Consider the following 22,237-nt stretch of genomic DNA (forward strand, 5'->3'; position numbering starts at 1 on the left):
AGCTGTATTAATTCAGTGTCATGGCAACAGCATATGCTCCACCTATCCCTGTTCATTTGATTCCTGTCCTGGCATATCACCAACACTATTTTGCCTTCTGGGGGAGATTGTTGGAGTGCCATATATATATATATATGGTAAAGGGACCCCTGACCGTTGGGTCCAGTCGTGGGTGACTCTGGGGTTGCAGCACTCATCTCATTTTACTGGCCAAGGAAGCCAGCATACAGCTTCCGGGTCCTGTGGCCAGCATGACCAAGCTGCTTCTGCACGGTGCGCGGAAACGCCGTTTACCTTCCCGCCAGAGCTGTACCTATTTATCTACTTGTACTTCATGCTTTTAAGCTGCTAGGTTGGCAGGAGCAGGGACTGAGCAACGGGAGCTCACCCCGTCACGGGGATTCGAACTGCCAACCTTCTGATCGGCAAGCCCTAGGCTCCGTGGTTTAACCCACAGAGCCACCCGCATCCCATATATCCCATATATATGGCATTGTTACTGTGAGCATGAGCTCACTAAATCTAATGAAATTTTTATTCAGTGGATATCCATGTATTTTTTTCTTGGTTGTCTGTGCACAAAAGTATATAATGTCCCTTCTATTCTCTCACTAACAATTTATTGTTGAATGTGTTTGACTTGCACCTATTCTATCCTATGAACAGTGGGATGCACTGTAAGATTAAAAATTGCAATAACGTGGTTTTTTTTTTAAGGAAGTTGCTATGGTCAGTTTGCTAGCATACCTTCTTCAGAAGCCAATTCAGGACACAGTATTTCAAAGCAAATAAAAACAACTTCTAGCAAGTGGGGAAGAGCCTTCAGAAAAATGTTTGATATTTAGAGGAGTGTGTTTGGACAGCATGGTAAAAGAATGCACCAGTTGAGCTATTTGGGGCATCTGAAAGGGCATGTCCACCCAACACATTCCTCTTCCCTGGGTTCTATGCTTTAATGTGCATCAGAAGTCCTTCCAAGGGAGCATTTCTTCCTCTGTGCAGACTGCACAGCCCATGCATATTTACAGTTCCCCACATCCCCCATGCTGGCAAGTCAGGGGGCGTGTGGGCATGCATAAATCATTAGCAGAGTATTCATCCAAAGGAGGAAAATGGCTGGAGGCAAAGGGAAGAGGGTTCATACACAGAGCAGTCTGTGGTGCAGAAATACTGGATCAATTGGCTGACAAAGGTGATGCCAGAGGGGAGCAAACATCCCCTGCCTCCCAGCCTGCCCCCACCATGCTTATCCATGCTTCCTTTTGTCCTGCTGCTTCCCCGCCCTCCCTGTCCTCCAGAAAACTACTCAATCAGAGCAAATAGCAATTCGGGTGTTTTCCTCATTGACATTTGCTCCAGTTTAGCACTAAAGAGTGGGCTTTCCCTGGGAAAGGAGCGTATCAAGCAGAAAACCACTCAGACCTGTGCTTAATAGGCATGGAACAAGTCTACAAACCCTTCCTGACTTGTGCTCCCTTGGCATTGTGCTGCGTCTTCATGCTGTTCCCTTTCTAATGCATCTTTCAGCACCTTTGCTGCTACCCTTCTCGTGTCTTCTCCAGCCTGAACCAACACTCAGCTCCTCCTCACCTTGTCTGACATAAGAGTGGAGATGGAACGTCCGATCTCATGGTAGTCCATGTTGGACTGGCTTGGCCCCAGCAAGACAAAGATGAAGCGAACAGGGATTGGGACTTCCAGGACTGACTCCAAGAACACAGCCTCATTCAAACGGACAAAAGCCATTGTTGGTTGCTCAAGGAACTGAACACAACCTATCAGGAAGGGAAGCATAAGACCATGATGATCAGTGTGGAAGCAACAAGCTTCTGGGTTCAGGAAGCATGCTCCAGGTTTAGGGAGACTTGGCAAAATGACACATATGAACACACTTAGGGCATGTCCACACTTCCCCTTGTCCCGTGCTTTCTAGGCATGGTTGCAAGTGGTTTTGCATTTGCCCTACAGCTTTCCCCTGGAAAATATGCTTTTTATGGCTGAACTGGAACAAACAGCAGTCTGCAGAAAACCCGATTTCCTTTTGGTCCAATTTGGAGGTAAGCTGTGGGTTTTCCCAGGAGAAAATGGTGGGGCAAACAGAGATGTGGATGAGCCCTTAGCTGCAAGTACCACCTGGCAGTGCCCTCTCTACAACACCTGCTAACAGTGGGCAGTGTGAGTAACACAGGATGCAACATCTGAGTATGCAGAGTTTGAGGTTACTGCCCCATTCCCTATTTTTGCAGAAGTGGGGAAGACTGTAGCTGAAAAATGACATCTCCATTAATGAGGTGATCTTGATCTAATTCTGAAGCCACCTCAACAAAGCCAAGGGCCAAATTCAGAAGCTTCTCTGGAGTTCCCTCCATCCATACCACAGCTAAGCAGAACCTACTAGAGAATTGTCTTTTCACTATCAAGAACCTCTGACTGACCTAGAAATTCTGAGCAAGTTTACAAGCAATCCTATACTTGAGTTGCTGTAACTGAGGGGCTATAGTACCTGACAGAAGCTCGATTATACTGACAAAATGCAAAAGATGCTGCTGTCACGACAAGCACAGCAGCAGAAAACTTCAAATATGCTGGCCAATACATTTTTTTGCCTTTGCCAAGACAGTTTTCAGCCAGGCATATGAAAGGTGAGTGGAGCCATATTACCAGTACTTCTCCTACCCCATGGTGGGGTTTGAACCCCTCCCCACCTGGGCTGAGAGAGTATAGGTTAAGATGGCTGCTCCACCAGTGTAGCAGCAGCACCGAACCCCTGAACTCCCCATTAGATAATGCCAGGAAAAGGAAGAATGTTACTGTTGTTAAAACCACAGGTCTCCTGATGTAAGCCTGCTCAAGGCCTCAGTACTAGATTTTGGCTCAGGGCTCCTTACCAACAAGCACTACAGTAGCCTCTGCATCATCGGGAATCTTCTCCATCAGCTTGAGATATTTGTGACGATGTCCCTCAGAGCTGTGAAGGTGCATGTTTTTCTGTCTCAACAACAAAGGTTCTCATTAGCCAGGGCTGCCTATGAAAACATTTACCCCCCACACTGTTGGAGTGCCACTTGGCTCTCTAAATGAAAGGGCCATAAAAAGACAGGCTGCATTCTAAGTCCAATAGTTTTCCTGCTGCTCTCTGATTCTAAATGCTCATTTAAGGCAAATTTAGAAATCGATTGTTTTGGCATACGTATGCTATAACATTCATTCACTCGCTTGCTTGCTTGCTTGCTTGCTTGCTTGCTTGCTTGCTTTGAAGTTGTGTGTTTTTTACAATCAAGTGATATATATACATCGTAATAAAAATGAAGAAAATTCAGAGAGTTCCTAAGCCTTTAGGCCAATGACTCCCACAAGTATTTCCCCCCACCTCTTGACCAATGCCACTTCTCTTACTTTTCCTTGTTCCTTCCCTGTGACCAGCAGAAATAAAGTAAGCTGTGGAAAACATTGAAATCTCTGCACCTTGCTTTGAATTCATTATTTCTTAGCAAGGCCCAGTTAGTAATGAAGGTCTCAGTGTTTTCTTTAGCTCACACAGAGATTTCACTCTACTTATCGTACTTTTCTGAGTATAAGACTAGACATTTACTTTTCTGTGTATAAGACTAAACATTTACTAAAAAAATGTTTACAAGGGGGGTAGTCTTATACACGGGGGCAATCTCTCCCCCATTTTCTTAATTTTAAGTCCCCCAAAATAGGGAGCGTCTTATACATGGGGGTGTGTTATACACGGAAAAATACAGTACTCTTCAGAACAATTCAGCTCTCCATGCCTGTTCCTCACTCACCTCTCTATAATCAGGGTCATGGATTCTGGGCTCTGTCATCTCAATGCGCTCTTCCCCCATCAATGGCATGCATGTGTCAACTGCATGGTTGTGGTGGTGATGGTGGTTTCCTACCATAGAGTTCATGCTGGAGTTGGATTGGTTCCGGGGAAAGAATACATCCTTTTCATCATTAGGGTGGCTGAAGAAATAATGCGGATGTTAAAGGAACTACAGGACAGTGGCCAGCTTTCTTCGGCTAAAGTTTATTGCAGCTCAGAGCTTGACCAAAATGAAAATATGCCTTTCACATCATTTATTCCTGTTGTGTCCACAGCAACAAATCCCTGCTCATCTATTTCCCTGCTTCCGTATCCCCATTTTCCTGACCTTTATATACCACAAAGTCCTGGTCTCCCTGCCCATATATATCTTAAGCTATGAGCTTCTTTCATCACCACAACTTCACTTAGAGATATCCATTTCACTACCCTAAGACAGCCAACATCTTTATGTATCTCTAGTTCCTAAGAGGACTTCAGGAACCTCATCAGCTCCACACCAAAAAATTATCTTGTTCTCACCCACCTCCCTCTTGCCATTCCTGGTCTTTTTGTGCAGTCTTTTATGTATTTATACCACTGTTCACTCTTCCTTAACATTCAGCAGCTCTTCCACATGTGACCCTGCCACTCAAAGCCCAACCTGCTGTCTTTCTCATGCCAGCACATTACTTACCTGTGCTTGAGCAGCAGGGCCCTGAGCACATTGGCTCTGTCTTCGGCCTTGATCTGGTCTGATATTATCATGGTTTCTACCACCAGGTGAGCAATGCCAGGTAATGTTGTTTGCTCCAGGTCCAACAGAACAGCTCCTGGGATCAGGAAGACCAATAGGTTTAGGTCATGTAAGATCATTGAAGAGATTTCTCAGGCACAAAGTATCTCAGACTGTTGTCTCCTATCATTTTTCCTGTGCAAAGGAAATTTTAGCTCATACCACTTTGCTTCTGACAGCAATAACAGTACTTTATCTCAATGACTCAGGGCATTATGTTGCTCACTCACAAAAATGTATCTGTACCCCACTGCATGGGATTTCACACATCACTTAATCTCCCATGGGGTATTTCTCCCTCAACAGGACTTTCCCCCTCACCTTCCCACCCCACATCCTAAACCTGTTCTAGGGGCTCCCTCAACCATCCAGAGCAGATTTAGGGGGCATAGGGAGTGCACAGGAGGAGGAGGAGGGAAGTCCCATTGTGCAGGTGGACCTCATTCTTTGCACGCAATAACTTAGTTGAATCCTGCCCTAAATCTTCAATTGGATCTGAACCTCTTGTGAGAAAAAGCAAACCTTTTTGGTGGCCTCCTTCTTAGCCCAAGACTTCAGTGTTGCACATTCAGCTGCAGGACCAGGCTGCCATGAATGATGGAAAAGATATCCTGGCAATCAGAAGACAACCCACAATTGTCTACCATTCTCTCTCTTTCCCTTGAGAGAGTCTGAATCATGAGAGATCTTGTTGATTTGTGTCTTTTGTTTGCAGGTTGGGATATGGCTTTTATCAAGGTCTTGTCAACATACATCTCAGGACAAAAGCCCAGCCCCACCTTGGTTACTCACCATGGGCAATAGTCTTCCTGAGCTCCAGAAGGCTGCGAAAGGACAGTGAAGCCACATGAGGCTTCCCCCATCGTGCTGTGTCCTCCTCCACATCCTCCTCAAATTTGATCCAGCGCGCTGTCTCCTTCCAGTGCATGTCCTGGTTCTTCTCCACCACTAATTCATTCAACTCCACAAATACCTGTCAGAGGAAAGAAAGGGAACTGAACTGCAGCTGCTTCCTCTGCCCAAGTTCTTTCATGAGAATAGCCTACCTAGCACCTATTGCTGTTGTGGGGTGGTGCTCTTTAGCTCTGTCCTCTTAGCACTAGAAATCCCTGCTGATGACAGAATGCTTAAGACCTGCTATGAGAGAATAGAGATAACTTCAGAGGAAATATGTGCCTGCCTTCATCCTGTGGATCTGATACAGCCTATGGGCCAAGCGTACACAAAGAATATAACTGGAGGAGGTCTAGATTCATATTATCTCAACTGTCTCTAAAGATTTAGGGCTCATCCACACTTCTGCTTTCCCTCAGGGAAAATTACTTGGACCTGTGCTTTCTAGGCATGGCACAAGCAGAAAATGTGAATGAACCCTTAGTTTCCCCTTCCAGGCCAGCCATTTCTCCTCTTGAAATAGGGCATCTTGTATCAAGGGAGACCCAAAGAACACAGATTAGGATAAGACTACTTACCTATACTCTGTAGACACTGCTTCAGCCTCACTTTTGGGTCACACAGTCTTATAATGACTATAATTACTGCCTCTGTGGGAAGCAATTCACCAGCAGGCAACATGGCCAGCACCTGATTGAAGCTACCAATTTTGCCTGTAGATTGTGAGGTCTCCACAAGGCAGGGCCATTACCTCGTGGGGTTTCCTGTCAAGCTTCTTCTTCTTCTTCTTTTTCTTGACAGACTGTGAAGTCAAAGACTTTTTGCTGCTTCTGGTAGTCTGGCTCCGGGAGGGTTTCTTAACCAGATGTCTTCTTACTCCTGGATTATCTTCAAAACGGTGGCCTAGAAAAAAGGCAGGGCAGGAGCAAGGGCAAGCAGAAGAATGAAGGGAAAAGCAACTTGTCCTTCTGTAGCCAAGGTTGTCTGTATGCCATGACTACAGCCATGGGAGCATAGTCAGAAATCTGAGCAGCTCAGCTTTCAGCCCCATGTTTCTAGCCCTAAGAGATGGGTAAGCAATACTAGGTGAAAACTTAGCAGTCAGAAGAGGGATGAGCAAAATTTCTGCTAGCTCAAGCTGGGGCATGGAGGCAGCATTCTGCATAGCTCCTTCCTTCCTCAGCATGTCTATAAGAAACAGAATGAAAAATGAGCTTATTCATTTTAATTTGCTTAACACAAAACACAGAATTAAGCTTTTCTCAGTACACAGCTTGGATAACCTGGGCATGGACTAGGGGTGTTATGTTTCCTTTTTAAAGTAGAGCATACACAGCCCCTCTCTTTTCAGGATTCTGTGGTCTCAAGGTAGCTATGAAAATGTCCCACAAGGAGCCAGGCCACTGATCTATCTTGATCAGTACTGTTTACTCCAAAAGGCAGCAGCTCTCCAGCCCTTCTACCTAAGATGCTTCTAACAGGAGATGCTGGATGCTGAACCTGGGGTTTTCTGCATGCAAAACAAATGCTCTACCACTGAGCAATGGCCCCTCTCTGTCCTTGTCTTACTCTACATTCTGACTGTGAAGCAGTTTGCAACACAGCTAGGAAACAGAGGCTTTATTCCCACACATTTGTCCCTGAACACTCTACTTGAGCAGGTGCAGGTGCTTATGCAATAGATCTCTATCTCAAGAGAGGCACAGATGACTACTGTGATATACTCCATGAAGCATGGCAAAACCTCTGCTCAGCTACAATTTGCTGTTGCTGTTTGTTTTCTGGAAGCTGCAGGAACAATGCCAAGGCAGTGGGGGCACATAATGTGCTTATCTGTGGCTGCCAGGGAGTGGGGTTTTCAGGGCTTTGTAAGTGACAGTATAGGAAGGGAATTTTATTGTATCACAGGTATACAGGCACACCCTTTATTATTTTATCTATTACATTTTTTATCAACATCTTCTCCAAGAAGCTCTGGCAGTACACAGTATTCTCCTGCTCCCATTTTATCCTCACCACAACCTTGTGAGGCAGATTAGGCAGTGAGTGACTGCCCCGTGGTCACCTTGTGAGCTTTGTAGCTGAGTTGGCATTTGAACCCGGATCGTCCTAGTCCTAGCCCAACACTGTATCAGGCTGACTCTCCCCACAGCAAACATCTTGACATCTGATTGTCATACTTTTGAAATATTATAATTTGCCCCCTCTGATCAGCATGTTTTTGGAAAACAGTCCACATTTTAGAAGAACTAAATATTCATATACATATGTGTGCTGTTTGCATATTATCACATAGTGACAAGATCATTCATATAACTGCATAGTTTAGAATACACAAGGCTGAACTTGGTTTCACAAGATGAGATGTTACAGAGCAAACTTTATTCTGTTTTGCTTTGTGGTTCCCTCACATAAATAAATAAAATACCTAGGGTGTAATCTATCAAAGGTTAAGAATGCAAAAGCCCTGCAGGATGAGACGAAAGGCCCACCTAATCCAGCATCCTGCTCTCAGGGGCCTGCCAGATGCCTATGGGAAACCCACAAGTACAACATGGGCTCTCTCACCATACATGTCCTCCAGCAAATGGTACTAAAAGGCATGCCGATACTGAAGACAGCACACAGTGATCATAACTAGTAGCCACTGATAACCTCATCATTAATTTGCCTAAACCCCTGTCCAAGTTGGTGGCTGACTTTATATTGGATGGCAGCAAATTCCACAGGATAGCTATGTGAAGAACCTCCCCATATTTAGCCTCATTTAAAGTACTTTGAGATGGAGAGGAAAATTTTTCTGCATCCACCTTCTCCTCACCATGACTATACCTCTATCATATTCCCCATTACTTACCTTTTCCCCAGCTAAAAAGCCTCAAATGTAACCTCTCCTCCAAAGGGAGTTATTCATCACCACTCCCCCCTCCTTGATCATTTGGTTATCTTTTTCTGCTCTTTTTGCAGCTCTATAACAACCTTTTTTGAGGTGAGGTGACTAGAGTATACAGTGCTCCAGGTGCAGTTGCACCACAGAGTATTGTAACAGCATTATCAAACTGGTAGTTTCGTTTTCAATCTCTTTCCTAATGATCTCAAACATGGAATTCCCTTTTACCAGCTGCTGCACATTGGGTTGCCATTTTAATTGAGCTCTGCACCGTGACCTCAGGATCTCTTTTCTGGTTAGTCACTGTCAGTTCAGCCCCTAGAAGTTAGGGTGGAGGAAATAGCCTAATGTGCATCACTTGATGCTTGCTGAAATTAAGCCTCATTTGCTATTTTACTCATGTCCAGTGTGGAGCTTTTGGAGCTCCTCACAACTGCTTTTTGCTTTTACCACCCTGGACAATTTGATGTCACCACACTCTTCATTCCAGATCATTCATGAACAAGTTTAAAAGCAACTTTTTTCTGCCTTTCTGTTCTCCCACATCAAAAAGCAGGCAGTGTTTAAGATAATGTCTGCCAATGTCTAGTAAGGCCTTGGGAGCTAACGCTAGAGCAGACATTCTCATGCCATCAGTTCAAATGCTATAGTTGAGGGCTTCTCTGACCTAAAATGGGAGCTGTGGTGTGGTCTATCTCAGAAAACAGCTGAGAGGGGTTGATTAAGTTAATGGTTCTTGCCAAGGGCAACTGTTCAGGGGTTCTCATTTTTCCCCAACAGCAGTGGAATTACTGAAAGGTAGCATAAATTATGAGCAATACAGCACTTCTGGACAGTATTGCCCAAGTGTTCTCAAGATAGTTCAGCTATCCATGCCCTCTTTCTATTCTGCATCTACTTTTAATAAATCTTGGGAGTATGAAATGCAGTAGAATCATAGAATCATAGAGTTGGAAGGGACCCCAAGGGTCATGTAGTCCCAACAGCTTGCAATACAGGAATCTCAGCTAAAGCATCCATGACAGATGGTCATCCAACCTCTGTATAAAAACTTCCAATGAAGAAGAGTCCTCCACCTCTCATGAGAGTCTGTTCCACTGTCAGACAGCTTACTATCAGAAAGCTCTTCCTGATGTTGTGTCTCCTTTCTTGTAATTTGAATTGATTGGTTCAGGTCCCAGCCTCTGGAGCAGGAGAAAGCAAGCTTGTTCCACGTGACAGTCCTTTAGATTTTTGAAGATGGTCATCATATCTCCTCTCAGTCTCCTCTGCAATGCTAGGATTCACTCCCCTGTTCCACATTCTCATGGGAAGGACCATTTTACAGCCTGACACCTTGGGAATCTGGGTCACTAACACTGCAATTCTATGCATGCTTACCTCAGTGTAAGTTCCATTGAACTCAATGAAGCTTGCTTCTGAGTAGACATATACAAACTGCACTGTAAATTAAATATAAACAAAATCTATACATTGCCGGAGGGATTTTCCTCCCACTGGCTGTGCGCCTGATTTGAGGCCTGTTGACAGCTGGATACCACACCATCCCATTTACAGCTACATAAGAGTGACAAAAACCAATAAGTGCTCATCAATACTAATGCACTCTTGCTGCTTGGAGCTGCTATTCTGGGGTCATATTATATGTAGTGCTCATAATTTCTATAGGCAAGTTGTACAGTTCATCTGGAGACAGAAATCTGAGGGCAAATATATGTGTGATACAGGTGTATAACTCGTGTACTTGTGTAAAATGTATAAAGCATGTCAGGTGGAATTGTTTGACTATTATAAACATAGAGAATAATATTAGCCTACTCACATGTCAGTCACATACATCTGTGTCCCCCTCCCATGCCTGACATCCCCTTGGAGAGGGATTGAGCAGTGCAGACAGAAGTCGAGTTTGGTGCTTCAAGAACAAACAGATCTGATGTGGGAGGTCCATAATAAGATCTCCTGCCTTCTTAAAAAAAATATTAAATGGCATCTGGTAGCTGTAATTCTGATTGCAGCAGTTTTTGGGGAAAGGAGATTTAACTCTCTTCCCCCAGTGCTGTTTTATTGATGTAAAACCCTTCTGCCCTTAGCACCACACAGGGAAAGTACATGTATCTGTATGGTGCCTATATTCCACCCCCTCAAAAGGGCCGATAGCAGCTTTAAATTGTAGGATTTAGACATGCTCTAAATCAGCCAGAACTCCAATGAGCAGCATGGAAAACATTCCTTCTATACGTCCCAAGATCAGAGCTGCTCACTTATTTCTCTCACTATGTATTCATGATGGAAATTGACCTGGGAGGCTGTGGGCCCCAAAGGAAAGTCTTTGGATAAATAAACACTGCAAGCCCCCACTCTGCTTCCCAGCCTGGGTTGACTCAATTCTAGCAAGTACACTATGTGGTTCTGTCCAGCACTGATAATAGGAACTCCTGGGTGATAAATTAAGACCCAGGGTTTTCTGTGCCACAATATGGTTTTAGTGCATATGAGTAGGATTACAAGATGTGTGTTTCACTGTGAGTGTGTCTTCAGTAGAACCAGCATACGTTGCACTTTATAACATATGTTATAACATTATGCCCATGTATCAGGATAAACAGCTTTATGATTTCTTCTTGTGAATGTAACATCCCATGCCAACCCTGATTTGGTTTGGTTTAGTTTTTATGTGCTTGTCTCGTGACAGTTTATTTTTTTACTTGGGTTATATGGATAAAAATCAACGAAAATAGTTTCAAAAAAAAGAACAACACGACGCTCGTGTAACTGTAACCAAAAGCCGTATTTCTAGAAAATACAAATTACAACCTAGAACCAAACTGCAAAATCATGAGCGCAACTATTTGTGTATGAATGAGGAAGTATACACTGCCATTGAGTGTCTTCAGCCTCCCATCCTTTGTAGATTTGTACAGATAGACTCCATGCCAAAATAACACAAATGCCTGAAAGTATGTTTATGGGATAGGGCAAGGTATAACTTCCCTGTGCTCTGTATCTACCCAGGGGTAGACAGGATGACCAGATGCAAAGAAGGACAACAGTCCTGTACCTTTAATAATTCTGGAGAAGGATTTATTTTATTTTATTTTTTGCTAATTGTCACACAGGGATGAGATTGTCTGCACAACTATTAAAGGTCTTGACCTCTTTTGAACCTGGTCACCCAATCAAGACTAGACTCTAAGCATAGTTGAGATCAGGTTGTGTGAGGAAATGTGCATATGTGCGCGCATAAGTCTCAGCAGGTACTTACGGGTGGGGTCCAAGTTAGGATAGCCCAAGTGGTTCTGGATGGCCTCCCATAGGTCATAGTCTTCAAAGTTGAGCGCAAACTCCTCAAAGTCCTCATAGCCAAAAGAGTTACCGACACAGATGGCTATCCCTACTTCTGAGCTGTCTCCTACTCCTGTCTCCTTCACTGCATCCTCTCTGTCTGGAACAGCCATTGCTATGTCCTTAAGAAGGTGGGAGTCGAGGGGCATGTGACAATCACAACATTGGCAAGGAGCAGGATTTAGCAGGTGGACCCTTTTTCTGACTGAAGCTCTTCAGGCAGCACACAATCCAGGAAGCTGCTAGGTTCAGTATTCAGGATTTCTTCTGACAGGATTTGAGAGGAAATGCCAGCATATGTCATCTAGGCAAGTGAAAAGTGTAAAGACTTCCCCTGCTTGCTTGGAGTCCAAGGGAGCATATATGTATCCTTGCTCGCTGCCACAGCTCAGTAGGAAGTTTGCTGTAGGAGATCCAATACATGTGCTGCTGGAAGAGGTTTCTTGGCTTGTGGCACTGCCTGTTGTGTCCCCCCACACTCTTTGGGTGTCTCCTCCCACTGAAGCCTGGAAAGCAGCCTATTGGCTTTTCTGTGTCCTGGGGCTCAGAACTGGCATTTCCATGACGTCTCTTCTGTGCTCTTACATAGAAAGAACCAGCATATGGGGAGGGACATGGCATAGAGCACAGCCCATACATGCACATGCACATGTACATAAACTGAATCCTAATGCCTTTGAAACTTATCAGCAATTGCAACAACACTAGACCCTCTGAGCAGGAAACAGGATCTATTGTGGCCACTCCCTTCAGGAGATAAAATACATAGATCTCTCAGAAGACAAAAGGTTGCTGATAACTCTGAGCCAAGAAAGTCAGTAGGGAAAATAAAACTCCTGGGAAGATACAGGGCCTGCCTGACCATCTCAGAATTCCATCCAGTCAATTATGGATGGACAGCATCTTAAGACATAAACTCATAAATCAAAACTGAGCCCTTGGCAACAGAAGACCACATCTAGACTGTGGGTCACTGGCCAGAGCTAGAAAGGAAGTTAAGTATTTCAAGTTTTTTTCTCTAAGCACTAAGGCCTAGAGAATCCTCACCAGTGGATTCTGAATACAGTGTTGGGAGTGTAGATGTGAACTAAGCTGAAGAATGAATGGCAAAGTTCCATGTAGACACTGAACATGCATTTTTCTGGCCCTAGTGATTACAGTGGTGTTTCCTTAAAGTACTGCTGAAAGAAACAACTCAGAAATTATTTGCCCTGGTAGTTTTGGGCTGGCAAGAGGATACAGCAGATATTACAGAACTATTGCCATTGACCATTGACCCACCTCACCCTGGTATGAACAGGATATTATGCAGGAATCAAACCCTGAAAAGGAAGTGGATTTGTAAACTAGAGTTATAAGGGAACCTTGTTTGATTTAACTATGATTTGTGTCAGCACACAATAATGCAAAACCATGTTTAATATGGGGACAGGAGAGGAGGGGGAAGGGAGGGGAAAATATTCCCAGAGTGGAGAGGAAATGTGGAAGGGGTTCTAAACACTTGATTTTGGGGGGATAAAGTTGGGAGCCTGACACACTGCACTATCTGTGTAAGGGCCAAACTACACATAATGCTAAATGTGTCTTTGCATTTAACATGTAATGATTATCCCATCCAGCCCTGAGAGGAAATTTAACCATTTTCTTCCCTACTGTGGTCCTGAGAAAAAGTCCTTTTCTAAAAATGCTATTTGCATCATTTACGAGCAGTCACAGATAGATGCCTAGTTGGCTTAATTCAGATGATTCATATCCATCAATCTCCCCACACAACCTATTTCAGTCTGCTTCCTTCCTGGCTTTGGGCCACACTTGTCAAAAGCAAGCACCCAACTTCACCTTTGGAGAGGTAATGGCAGTGTTTGGCACTCACAGAGAAGGATCTGTGGGTGGAAGAAAGCTGTGCTCAAACCATCCCTTGCCTGCTGATTATCCTCTGAAAATGCCCCCCAATTAGACTAGTTTCCAGTTTCTAGCTCCAGGGAAGGGAATTAATCAGTCCAAGGGAAGGACACTTCCAGGGGAGATTCAGCAGGTGGAAGGCTACACACTCCCATCCTGCCTGCTGATCCTCCCCCCACAAATGCCCCCCACTCCCCACATTAGTGTTATTTTGAGAATTCTTTGTTTCCCTTGCAAGTTCTAGTTTGACCCCTCCATGCCTGAATAATTTGACAAGAGTCTTTACCAAATCTTGCTCTCCTGCTTCCCTGCCATTTACTCGTTCCTTGTGGCATTTGTGTTACATATGAATGTTGTTAACATGAGATACATCACCGAAGAAAAACTAGGTTTTACATTCATATCATACATTTTCAGCACAAATTTATTTAAGCCTCACAAGTAAGGGTATCCTACGAGTTAATTTCAAAATATAAGCTAAGTTCCCATTATTTTATTTCAGCGCAGTTCTTTTTCTTACCTCTGTTCCAGACTTGCACACCTTATATTCCTTTCAGTAAAGTCATTGCACATTTTAAATAAACCTTTAAGGCAGTTTTTATGCACTGAGACTATCTAATGACTTACAGCAACATTTAGGATATTTTTGACATATTCAGGAGGGCCTGGATAGAGAGACTTTTTCTTCCTTTCCTATAATACTTGAACTTGAGGGCAGTAGTGGAAGGCATGGCAGGGTGGCAGCACTCGCCTGACTTCCCAATAGCTGAGTCCCTACTGCTTACCAGGAAGGAGAGGGGGAGAAGCAGTGGGAAGTCCAGCAAAGCACAAATCTACTGATGGAGCTAACCTGCCACTCTTGCCAGTATGTTTGCACTGTGCTGAATTTCCTACTGCTCCCCCACTCCCCTCCTTTCCCATTTAGCAGCAGCAACTCAGCTGTTTGGAGGTCAGGTGAGCATCACTGCCCAACCACACTGACTGCTATTGCCTAGAGATCGTCCAAGGAAACTGAATAGTGGGGGATTCCAGACAGACAAAATGAATTACTTATTCACACATTAGATATGGAATTTGCTACCACAAGATGTGGGAATGGCCACCAATTTGGACAAGCTTTAAAAATTATTTAGACAAATTCATGGAGGGCAAGGCTATCAGAGGCTGCTAGTCATGATGACTACACATACTACCTTCTGAAGCAAAGGCAGCATGCCTCTGAATATCAGTTACTGGAGAACAGTGGGAAAGGGCTTTTGTGGGTTTTCCATAGTGATCTCATTCATCCCTGTGAAAAACAGGATGCTAGACAACATAGGCCTTTGATCTGATCCAACAGGGCTGCTATTTTGTTCTTAGGACCTGGGCTTAAAGCAGGCATAGGCAACCTTGGCCCTCCAGATGTTTTGGGACTACAACTCCCATGATCCCTAGCTAACAGGACCAGTGGTGAGGGATGATGGGAATTGTAGTCCCAAAACATCTGGAGGGCCAAGGTTACCTATGCCTGGCTTAAAGTGTGCCTATTTCTGCCTGGAAGATGGAGGCAGTTCTGACGACAGCTCAAGAGGAATTATTTTTGTGTGGCTTGGGTAAACAATTTGACACTAGAGTAGGTGCAAGTAGGACTTATTTATGCTGATCTCAGAGAGTAGAGGGATCATTGGGGTCTAGGGAACCAGTTAGGTTTTTAGCTCTTCATAAAAAAGGTGGTCAGAGGAGGTATAAGCAGTGGTTGGCAGAATCATGACTGGGGTGGACAGAGAAAACAGGAACAATTATTCTCTGCTTACAATCCTATGCATATTTACTTAAGTGTTGCTTAACTCCCATTGAACTCAGAGGCTTATTTCTGAGTAAATATGTGGAGGATTGGATCATAAATCTTCGCAAATACAAAAGCTTGTGGTTACTGATCAATACAGAGAAACAGTAGGCTTAAAGACAAACAATGAACCAGTTTTTCACACAATGCATAATTAACCTATGGAAGCCGTTGCTAGAAGATATTATAATAGCTATTAATATAAATGAGCATGCAGTGATAGCCAAAAACACAACCTCTTTTAGAGGCGGTATCCATCTAAGTACTTAATATATGAGGGATAAACAAAAGGTTCATATACCTTCATTGTGTCTTTCTTGTGAAAGCTACTGCGCAATCTACTTGCCCACTTTTAGTACAAAGGGCTATTGTTCTATGCAGCATAGCAATATTTATGCATTTATAAGCCTCCCATATTCATTCAGTGCTGCACTAGGACAGAATCTTGGCAGATAGACACCATCACTATCACCCCCACCCCCATCACCAGGGACCCAATTGGAATCTCACTTTTCATATCATCAAGGTCAGCAGAAGCCAGCATCTGAGCCTCAGCTTCATCTGTGGGAATTCGCTGGTAGGTGGCACTCTCCATGGCGGTCATGCTGCCGATACACACCCTCTCCTTCAGGTCGTAGCTTGCCCGTTGCCCACTTGGCACCTGACTCCAAAGTTTTCGCTTGTCCCAAACTCTGTTATCTTTATATCCAGGGAAACTGTGGAGACCAGCAACAGAGGGTGTGATGTTGGCACAGGCAGTGCAATAGGAAAAGTTGTTCCTATAAAAGGAGACAAGCCAGGGAACGAGACTGGCTATGTACTTTTGATCTCTCCTAAACAATCTTGGAAGCAAGGGAGAATGTTGCCTCAGCAGAAACAAGCTATTTCCTAGTGGGAAGGATGAACCCTGCAAACGAACCCTCTCCATCCAATTGATGGAGTATCTTGTTACATCAGAGCTGGTAGCTCTGATGTTCCTTTTTTAGAATTGCACTTCTGAAAACCAAAGCTGCTCAAAGCTTGCTTGGAAAGCAGGTCTTCTGTCTGGGAAAACTGACCTCTAATCTCAGGTGCATGAGGGCCTGTTGTGATTATTGTTAACAATCACATTTGTATCATGTTCTTCAAAGAGCTCAGGGCACTGTACATGGGGGTTATTCCATAATATCCTCACAACATACCCTCAGTGATAGGACAATCTGAGATAGTGACTGGGCCAAGGTCACCCAGAGGGCTTCAAGGCAAAGCAGAGATTTGAGCTTATACCTCCCTAATTCAAGCCCAGAAGCATATAGCACACTGATGACATCATACATGTTTCTCAGTTATGAAAAGAAAGATCCACACTCCCTAGCTATTTACAAATTCCAGGACTGAACTTGGAAATTGGAAATAGGTTCTAGAACTAAACTTGGATTACATGTGACTCAAATTAATCCCAGTCCCACCTGTGTTTGGGTCTTCAGAATAATAACATTTTGGTCATGAATTGGGTACATACAAGCACCTTTCTTTCACTACATCTGCAGCCCATCTGCAGCCCAAACCATGTAAAGAGCTGAGCCCCCTTACCTTTTGGAAGAAATAGGCTCCTTCTCTGGCAGCAGATCGGAGAGATAAGGGAATGGAGAGAGGTGACTGCATTCCTCTGCCACATGAAATGGCAAAGGGCATGGGCTGCCACAGGCTTTCTCCTCCTCCTCTTCCTCCTCATCACTCCCAATGATAAACTGTAATGAAGCAAAGCAAAGAGCATATCTGGCACAGCAGTCAGGAAGCCTGGGAAATGCCACTCCTATTGCTCTGGCTAACACTGACAAAAAGAAGGAAGGCTGTGAGTCTTTATCATTTGGAAAACTGCCATCCACCCATTCCCCCCCCCCATATGCTTCATACTATCCAGCTGTTTCATACTACAGTGGTACCTTGGTATATGAACTTAATCCGTTCCGGAAGTCTGTTCTTAAACCAAAGCGATCTTAAACCAAGGCGTGCTTTCCCATAGCAGCAGGGGACTCAATTTACAAATGGAACACACTCAGCGGGAAGCGAAACATGTTCTTATTCCATGGCAAAGTTCACAAACCAAAACACCTACTTCCAGGTTTGCAGCGTTCTTGATCCAAGTTGTTCATAAACTAAGCTGTTCTTAAACCAAGGTACCACTGTATGTGATTATCCCACCAGTCCTTAACAGATAATGCACATGCACACAATCACATACAATCAGGTCTGGCCCAAAAAATTTTGCTGCCTATGGCAGAACAACAAATGGCACACACACATACCCAAGTTGAGGCTGGCCAAGTTCTTTTGGCGTCTGAAACAGAAAAGGTCAAAAGCACCTCACTCTAGAAATAAATACACAATAATACATAAAATAACTAACACTTTGCTATCTTTTCATGATGCTAAAAATCTGCCTGAGGTAACACCCACACTCTGACTAATGGTCAGGTCAGCCAGCACTACAAAATATCTGCACTGCCTCATTGTAACACAGGGGGTACTGGAAATCTTTCAACCTTGTTTCCACCGTACCTAATTCTTGTATATGCCTCTCCAAGCCCATGGCCCTTGTTGCTGTGTGAGCAGGAAATCTCTCACCTCAATGCTTCCTTCTGCCAGCCCTGCTTTTGGTTTGCCATGAGACTCTCCTTTGGGAGAGGCTTCAAGGTCAGACTCTGCCGAGGCATCCTTCTCTAGAACCTCCTCCCCTTCAGATTCTGCTTCCTCTTCTTCCTCCTCCTCTTCTTCCTCTTCCTCCACCTCCTGGATGGTGGGGGTGACATCAGAGGGAGGTACAGAGGTCTTTCTTGGTTTTTTCTTTTTCTTCTTCTTTCTGTCAGAGTGGGGAAGTCTCTTCTTGTAGGGGAGAGGCAGGTGGGTGGAGAGGGGGTGATGGATGTGGTGGGATGTCTGGCGATGGACTGTGGAAAAGAAACAGAGGGAGGGATTGCATCATGGAGAGAGGGCAGGAAAGCATCCTGCAGGGAATGGCAAACAGGGATTGGGGAAGAAAAGGCAGAAAACACCTACACTCTATTTTAGCAAGCTTTTCTTGTCCCTGCTAGGATTCCCACTGCAACACACCCAAAGAACTCAGGAAGCTGAGTCAGACCACTGGTCCATCTAGCTCAGTACTGTCTATATTGACTGGCAGTGGCTCTGCAGATCTAGCTGGAGATGCTGAGGATTGAATGTGGGCTCTAGTGTATGCAAAGCACGTGCTTTACCACTGAGCAATGCCCCCCTCCAGCAACACAGCCATTTCTTTCTCAGTCACTGTAAGAAAGAAACTACAGCATCTGCTTCATATGGCTTTAAACTTTCTAAGAGGTAAAGGACCCCGGATGGTGCGGCACTAATCTCACTTTTCAGGCTGAAGAGAACTGGCAATGATGGGCGTAGAGAGGATTTTTGTTAGGGAGGACAGGACTTTGATAGGGGTGCAGGATTTTGTTAGTGGGGGCAGAACCAATGTGATTGGTCAGTTAGTTAAATATTTTGATTGTTTTACTTGATCTAGGGGAGACAGCTGCCCCCCTTGGCATTTGTCCACAGAAAGCTTTCCGGGTCATGTGGCAAGCACTGGTGTGCTTTCAAACTGCAAGGTTGGCAGAAGCTGGGACAGAGCAATGGGAGCTCACCACCGTCACACAGATTCAAACCGCTGACTTTCCAATTGGTAAGCCCAAGAGGCTCAGTGGTTTAGACCACAGCGCTCCCGCATCCCTTTCTAAGAGAAGTCTAACAACCCCTAAGGCACCAAAAATATCTCAGAATTGCATATTTTATCTGTCCTGAGGCCAATACTCAGTTCCTGTTGCCTCCATGATACAGCATTTCCACAGTTCTCTCTCTCTCTCTCTCTCTCTCTCTCTCTCTCTCTCTCTGTGTGTGTGTGTGTGTGTGTGTCTTCCCAGCAAATATAATATCCTCTCTAAGCAGTGGAGCTCACAGATTAGCCATTCTCAGTCTTTAACATGGAAAGTGATTTGAAAATGAAATCAGCCATAAATCAGTAAACTGCAATTATCAGAAAGCCACTCCATCCTGCTTGGATTCAGTATTTCCCCTCATTCTAACTTTGCAAAACTCTGTAACTCTATCTCAACCATTAAGCATTACCAGGATCTATTTTAAGAAAAAGAACAAAACTGAGTCAGGATCAGCTTTACCACAACATGGCTGTAGGTGGCAGCCTAGGGCAAGACTTTTGCTAAAGCAACAGATGAATGCTATATAAAGGGGCAAAAACAACAAATTTCACTTCACTGAGTAAGTAACAGCAGCAGCCCAATGGAATCTAGAAACTACAGCTTACTAGCACAGTGAAGAGGCAGGGAGTCCAACTAGTCCTGGATGTGAGGATTTCACTGCTTCATCTAGGGTAGCCACTTACACATTGTCAAAAAAGAGGAAACATATCACCCAAAAGAGAAGAGGGCAGAGATTTATACGTAGAGATAAATTATTTGTGGGTGGGCATAGAACGACTGTCATTTAAACAGAAGTACAATGGATTTCACCATAGTGGGAAGACGTGGGCAAGGTGGACTGCATGCTTGCAGTCTACTGAGCAGGTGTTAACTGGTGATGGGCAACTTCAAGGCCCCTGCTCTCCATTCCTATAGTTCTTTATCCTTAAACTGGAGTTTGACTGGATAGCCCTTCAAATAGAGAACTCTTCTCTGTAAAGTAGGGCTTGCGGCCACAGTAGTCCTATCAAACCAAAGTAAAATGCATGAGAAATGGCTGCAAGGCTCAGAAGAGTTCCAGAATATCTTTTAAGGAACCAATAGGAGATAGCTTTAATATTTTGTCTAGGATGCTCAACCTTCTACCAGGCAAATTACACTTTACACACAAATACAAATCACAAAGTCATAATCATTTTATTATTAATGTAAAACCAGTCCCAGGAAGCCACAAATTTGACTGGAGGAGTGATGAGAAAGAGGTGCTTAATCTTTCCCACTAGCCATTTTCCAATCAAGCTGCTCCCCCCCCCCCATGGGGAAAAAAGATAAATGAATCAGGGAAAAACAGCAGGAGGGGGAAAGTTAAAAAAAAACCCTCTCCTCCTCACCAGTTCTATCAAATCTACAGCCTCTTTTTCATTTTTAAAAAACTTGTTTTTCATTTTTTTAAAAAAATGACTCCATTGTGTCATTGCCCACATTTGTGTGTAATATGTTGTTTTCCCCTTAGACGTGGTCTGATGAGAATGAGGGGGCTGCTTCAGAGTGAAGCTATGCTTATAAAGAAGAGATGCTTTGTGAAAGAAGAATCTTGATTGTTCTTGTTCCTTGGCTCAGCTGTGGCTTTGCCTGTGCATTACTCTCTGGAGTACTACTCTCCCTGATGTAGTTAGTTGTCCAAAGTCAGACCTGCCTTGTAAGATATTCCAGTAGAGTTCATGACTATGATAGTGGAAGCATCCACATGAATGAGCACTGCTGAGTAGCCCCAAATACAAAGAAATCATCAGATGTCAGTGAAACAATCCAAGAAACAATATTGATGTTTCCCTCAAAACAACAGTGCACCATACAACTCTTCAGTGTATCTGAAGAAGTGTGCATGCACACGAAAGCTCATACCAAGAACTGACTTAGTTGGTCTTTAAGGTGCTACTGGAAGGAATTTGTTTTGTTTTGACCATACAACTCTGTTCACCATCCAAAGCTGCCATCTTGCTTCCATCAGTCTAATCCTGTAAGTAAGAAACAACCCTGAATTTTACCAGTCCTTTTTAGCATTCACTTTGCCTCCCTTTTGTCAGTAAGCCATAGTCTCTGGATCTGAATCAGTAGTGGTTATTACTCAGGCTATGTGGTCTAAACGGTGTGTCCACAAGTAGGAAGCTTGAACTTCATACAGCCAAACAACAACAACAACTTCTCAAAGGCTATTCTGTGAAAATGCATACTTGTAATTTTCATCAATATAATCTACATGCAGATATCATATAAAAATTATATTATGTGTCATATCTATACTCCTGACTAATATCCTCCATCAAAAAGTGACAAGACAACATGAAGGATCCAGCATGTATAAAACATCTTAAACTACCATCATCATACATGGAAAAGAAGTGCCATAACATTTACAAGTTTCTACATGTTGCCAAGCAAAGCACCCAAATAAGTTGATGGATCATAACTTGATGGATCAGATTCCATCAATATTCTTGTGGTTTTTTCATTGTGTTTTGTGTTTTTGCTTTCAATGTTTTACTTATTTGCTAGTTTATTATAGCTTTGATGTTGAAGGAAATTAGCTCAAGCACTGTCTCCATGGGAACTGCAATACAATTGGCCTAGAATGACATGGATTTGATTATGACAATCATACCAAATTATACCATGGCTTATACAAAAGGCGTGTCCTAAGCTATATTCTTTTAGCTTTAGCATTAACCTGCACCATTGTTACTACAACTAGATACTGCCTACTAAACATAGGCTCAGACTTGTGTTTTACTGTCTAGGCCAAGAGAGTAAGTCATCCTGGAAATGGATCTTTTTTTTTTTTTAAATGATATTTATTAAATTTTTACAAGAAAGAAATTACAAAACAGTAGACAAAAAGCACAAGAAAAAACAAAAAGAACAAAAACCAAAATTTAAAAGGAAAAAATAAAAATCTCTCTTTCAAATATCATACCACTCATTTACTTATTTTCATGACTTCCTCACACCTCCCTTTTTTGTATTCCATTTAAAAATTTGTTCAGCAAATTCATACCCTCTTAATTTACCATTA

The 22,237-nt window shown here is 43.5% G+C and overlaps 1 protein-coding gene across 4 annotated transcripts in view; it reads right to left on the reverse strand.

Moving 5' to 3' along the window:
* The window catches only part of SLC4A3 (solute carrier family 4 member 3), a 45,481-nt gene that overhangs the window by 11,030 nt on the left and 12,214 nt on the right, over window positions 1-22,237 (reverse strand). For 3 of the 4 annotated variants that reach the window (XM_081839155.1, XM_081839156.1, XM_081839154.1), the window contains 9 exons: window positions 18,071-18,393; window positions 17,036-17,193; window positions 15,974-16,179; window positions 6,256-6,407; window positions 5,403-5,583; window positions 4,512-4,647; window positions 3,795-3,975; window positions 2,889-2,988; window positions 1,591-1,775 (listed from right to left, as the gene is read on the reverse strand). In XM_081839155.1, the coding sequence (XP_081695281.1) occupies window positions 1,591-1,775; window positions 2,889-2,988; window positions 3,795-3,975; window positions 4,512-4,647; window positions 5,403-5,583; window positions 6,256-6,407; window positions 15,974-16,179; window positions 17,036-17,193; window positions 18,071-18,393 (1,622 nt within the window). Of the gene's footprint in view, window positions 1-1,590; window positions 1,776-2,888; window positions 2,989-3,794; window positions 3,976-4,511; window positions 4,648-5,402; window positions 5,584-6,255; window positions 6,408-15,973; window positions 16,180-17,035; window positions 17,194-17,751; window positions 17,784-18,004; window positions 18,394-22,237 lie in introns of those variants that run through there. The other variant, XM_081839157.1, reaches the window with a different exon arrangement.

This window comes from Podarcis erhardii, assembly GCF_964252035.2.
Source record: "Podarcis erhardii genome assembly, chromosome: 1".
Classification (NCBI taxonomy): domain Eukaryota; kingdom Metazoa; phylum Chordata; class Lepidosauria; order Squamata; family Lacertidae; genus Podarcis; species Podarcis erhardii.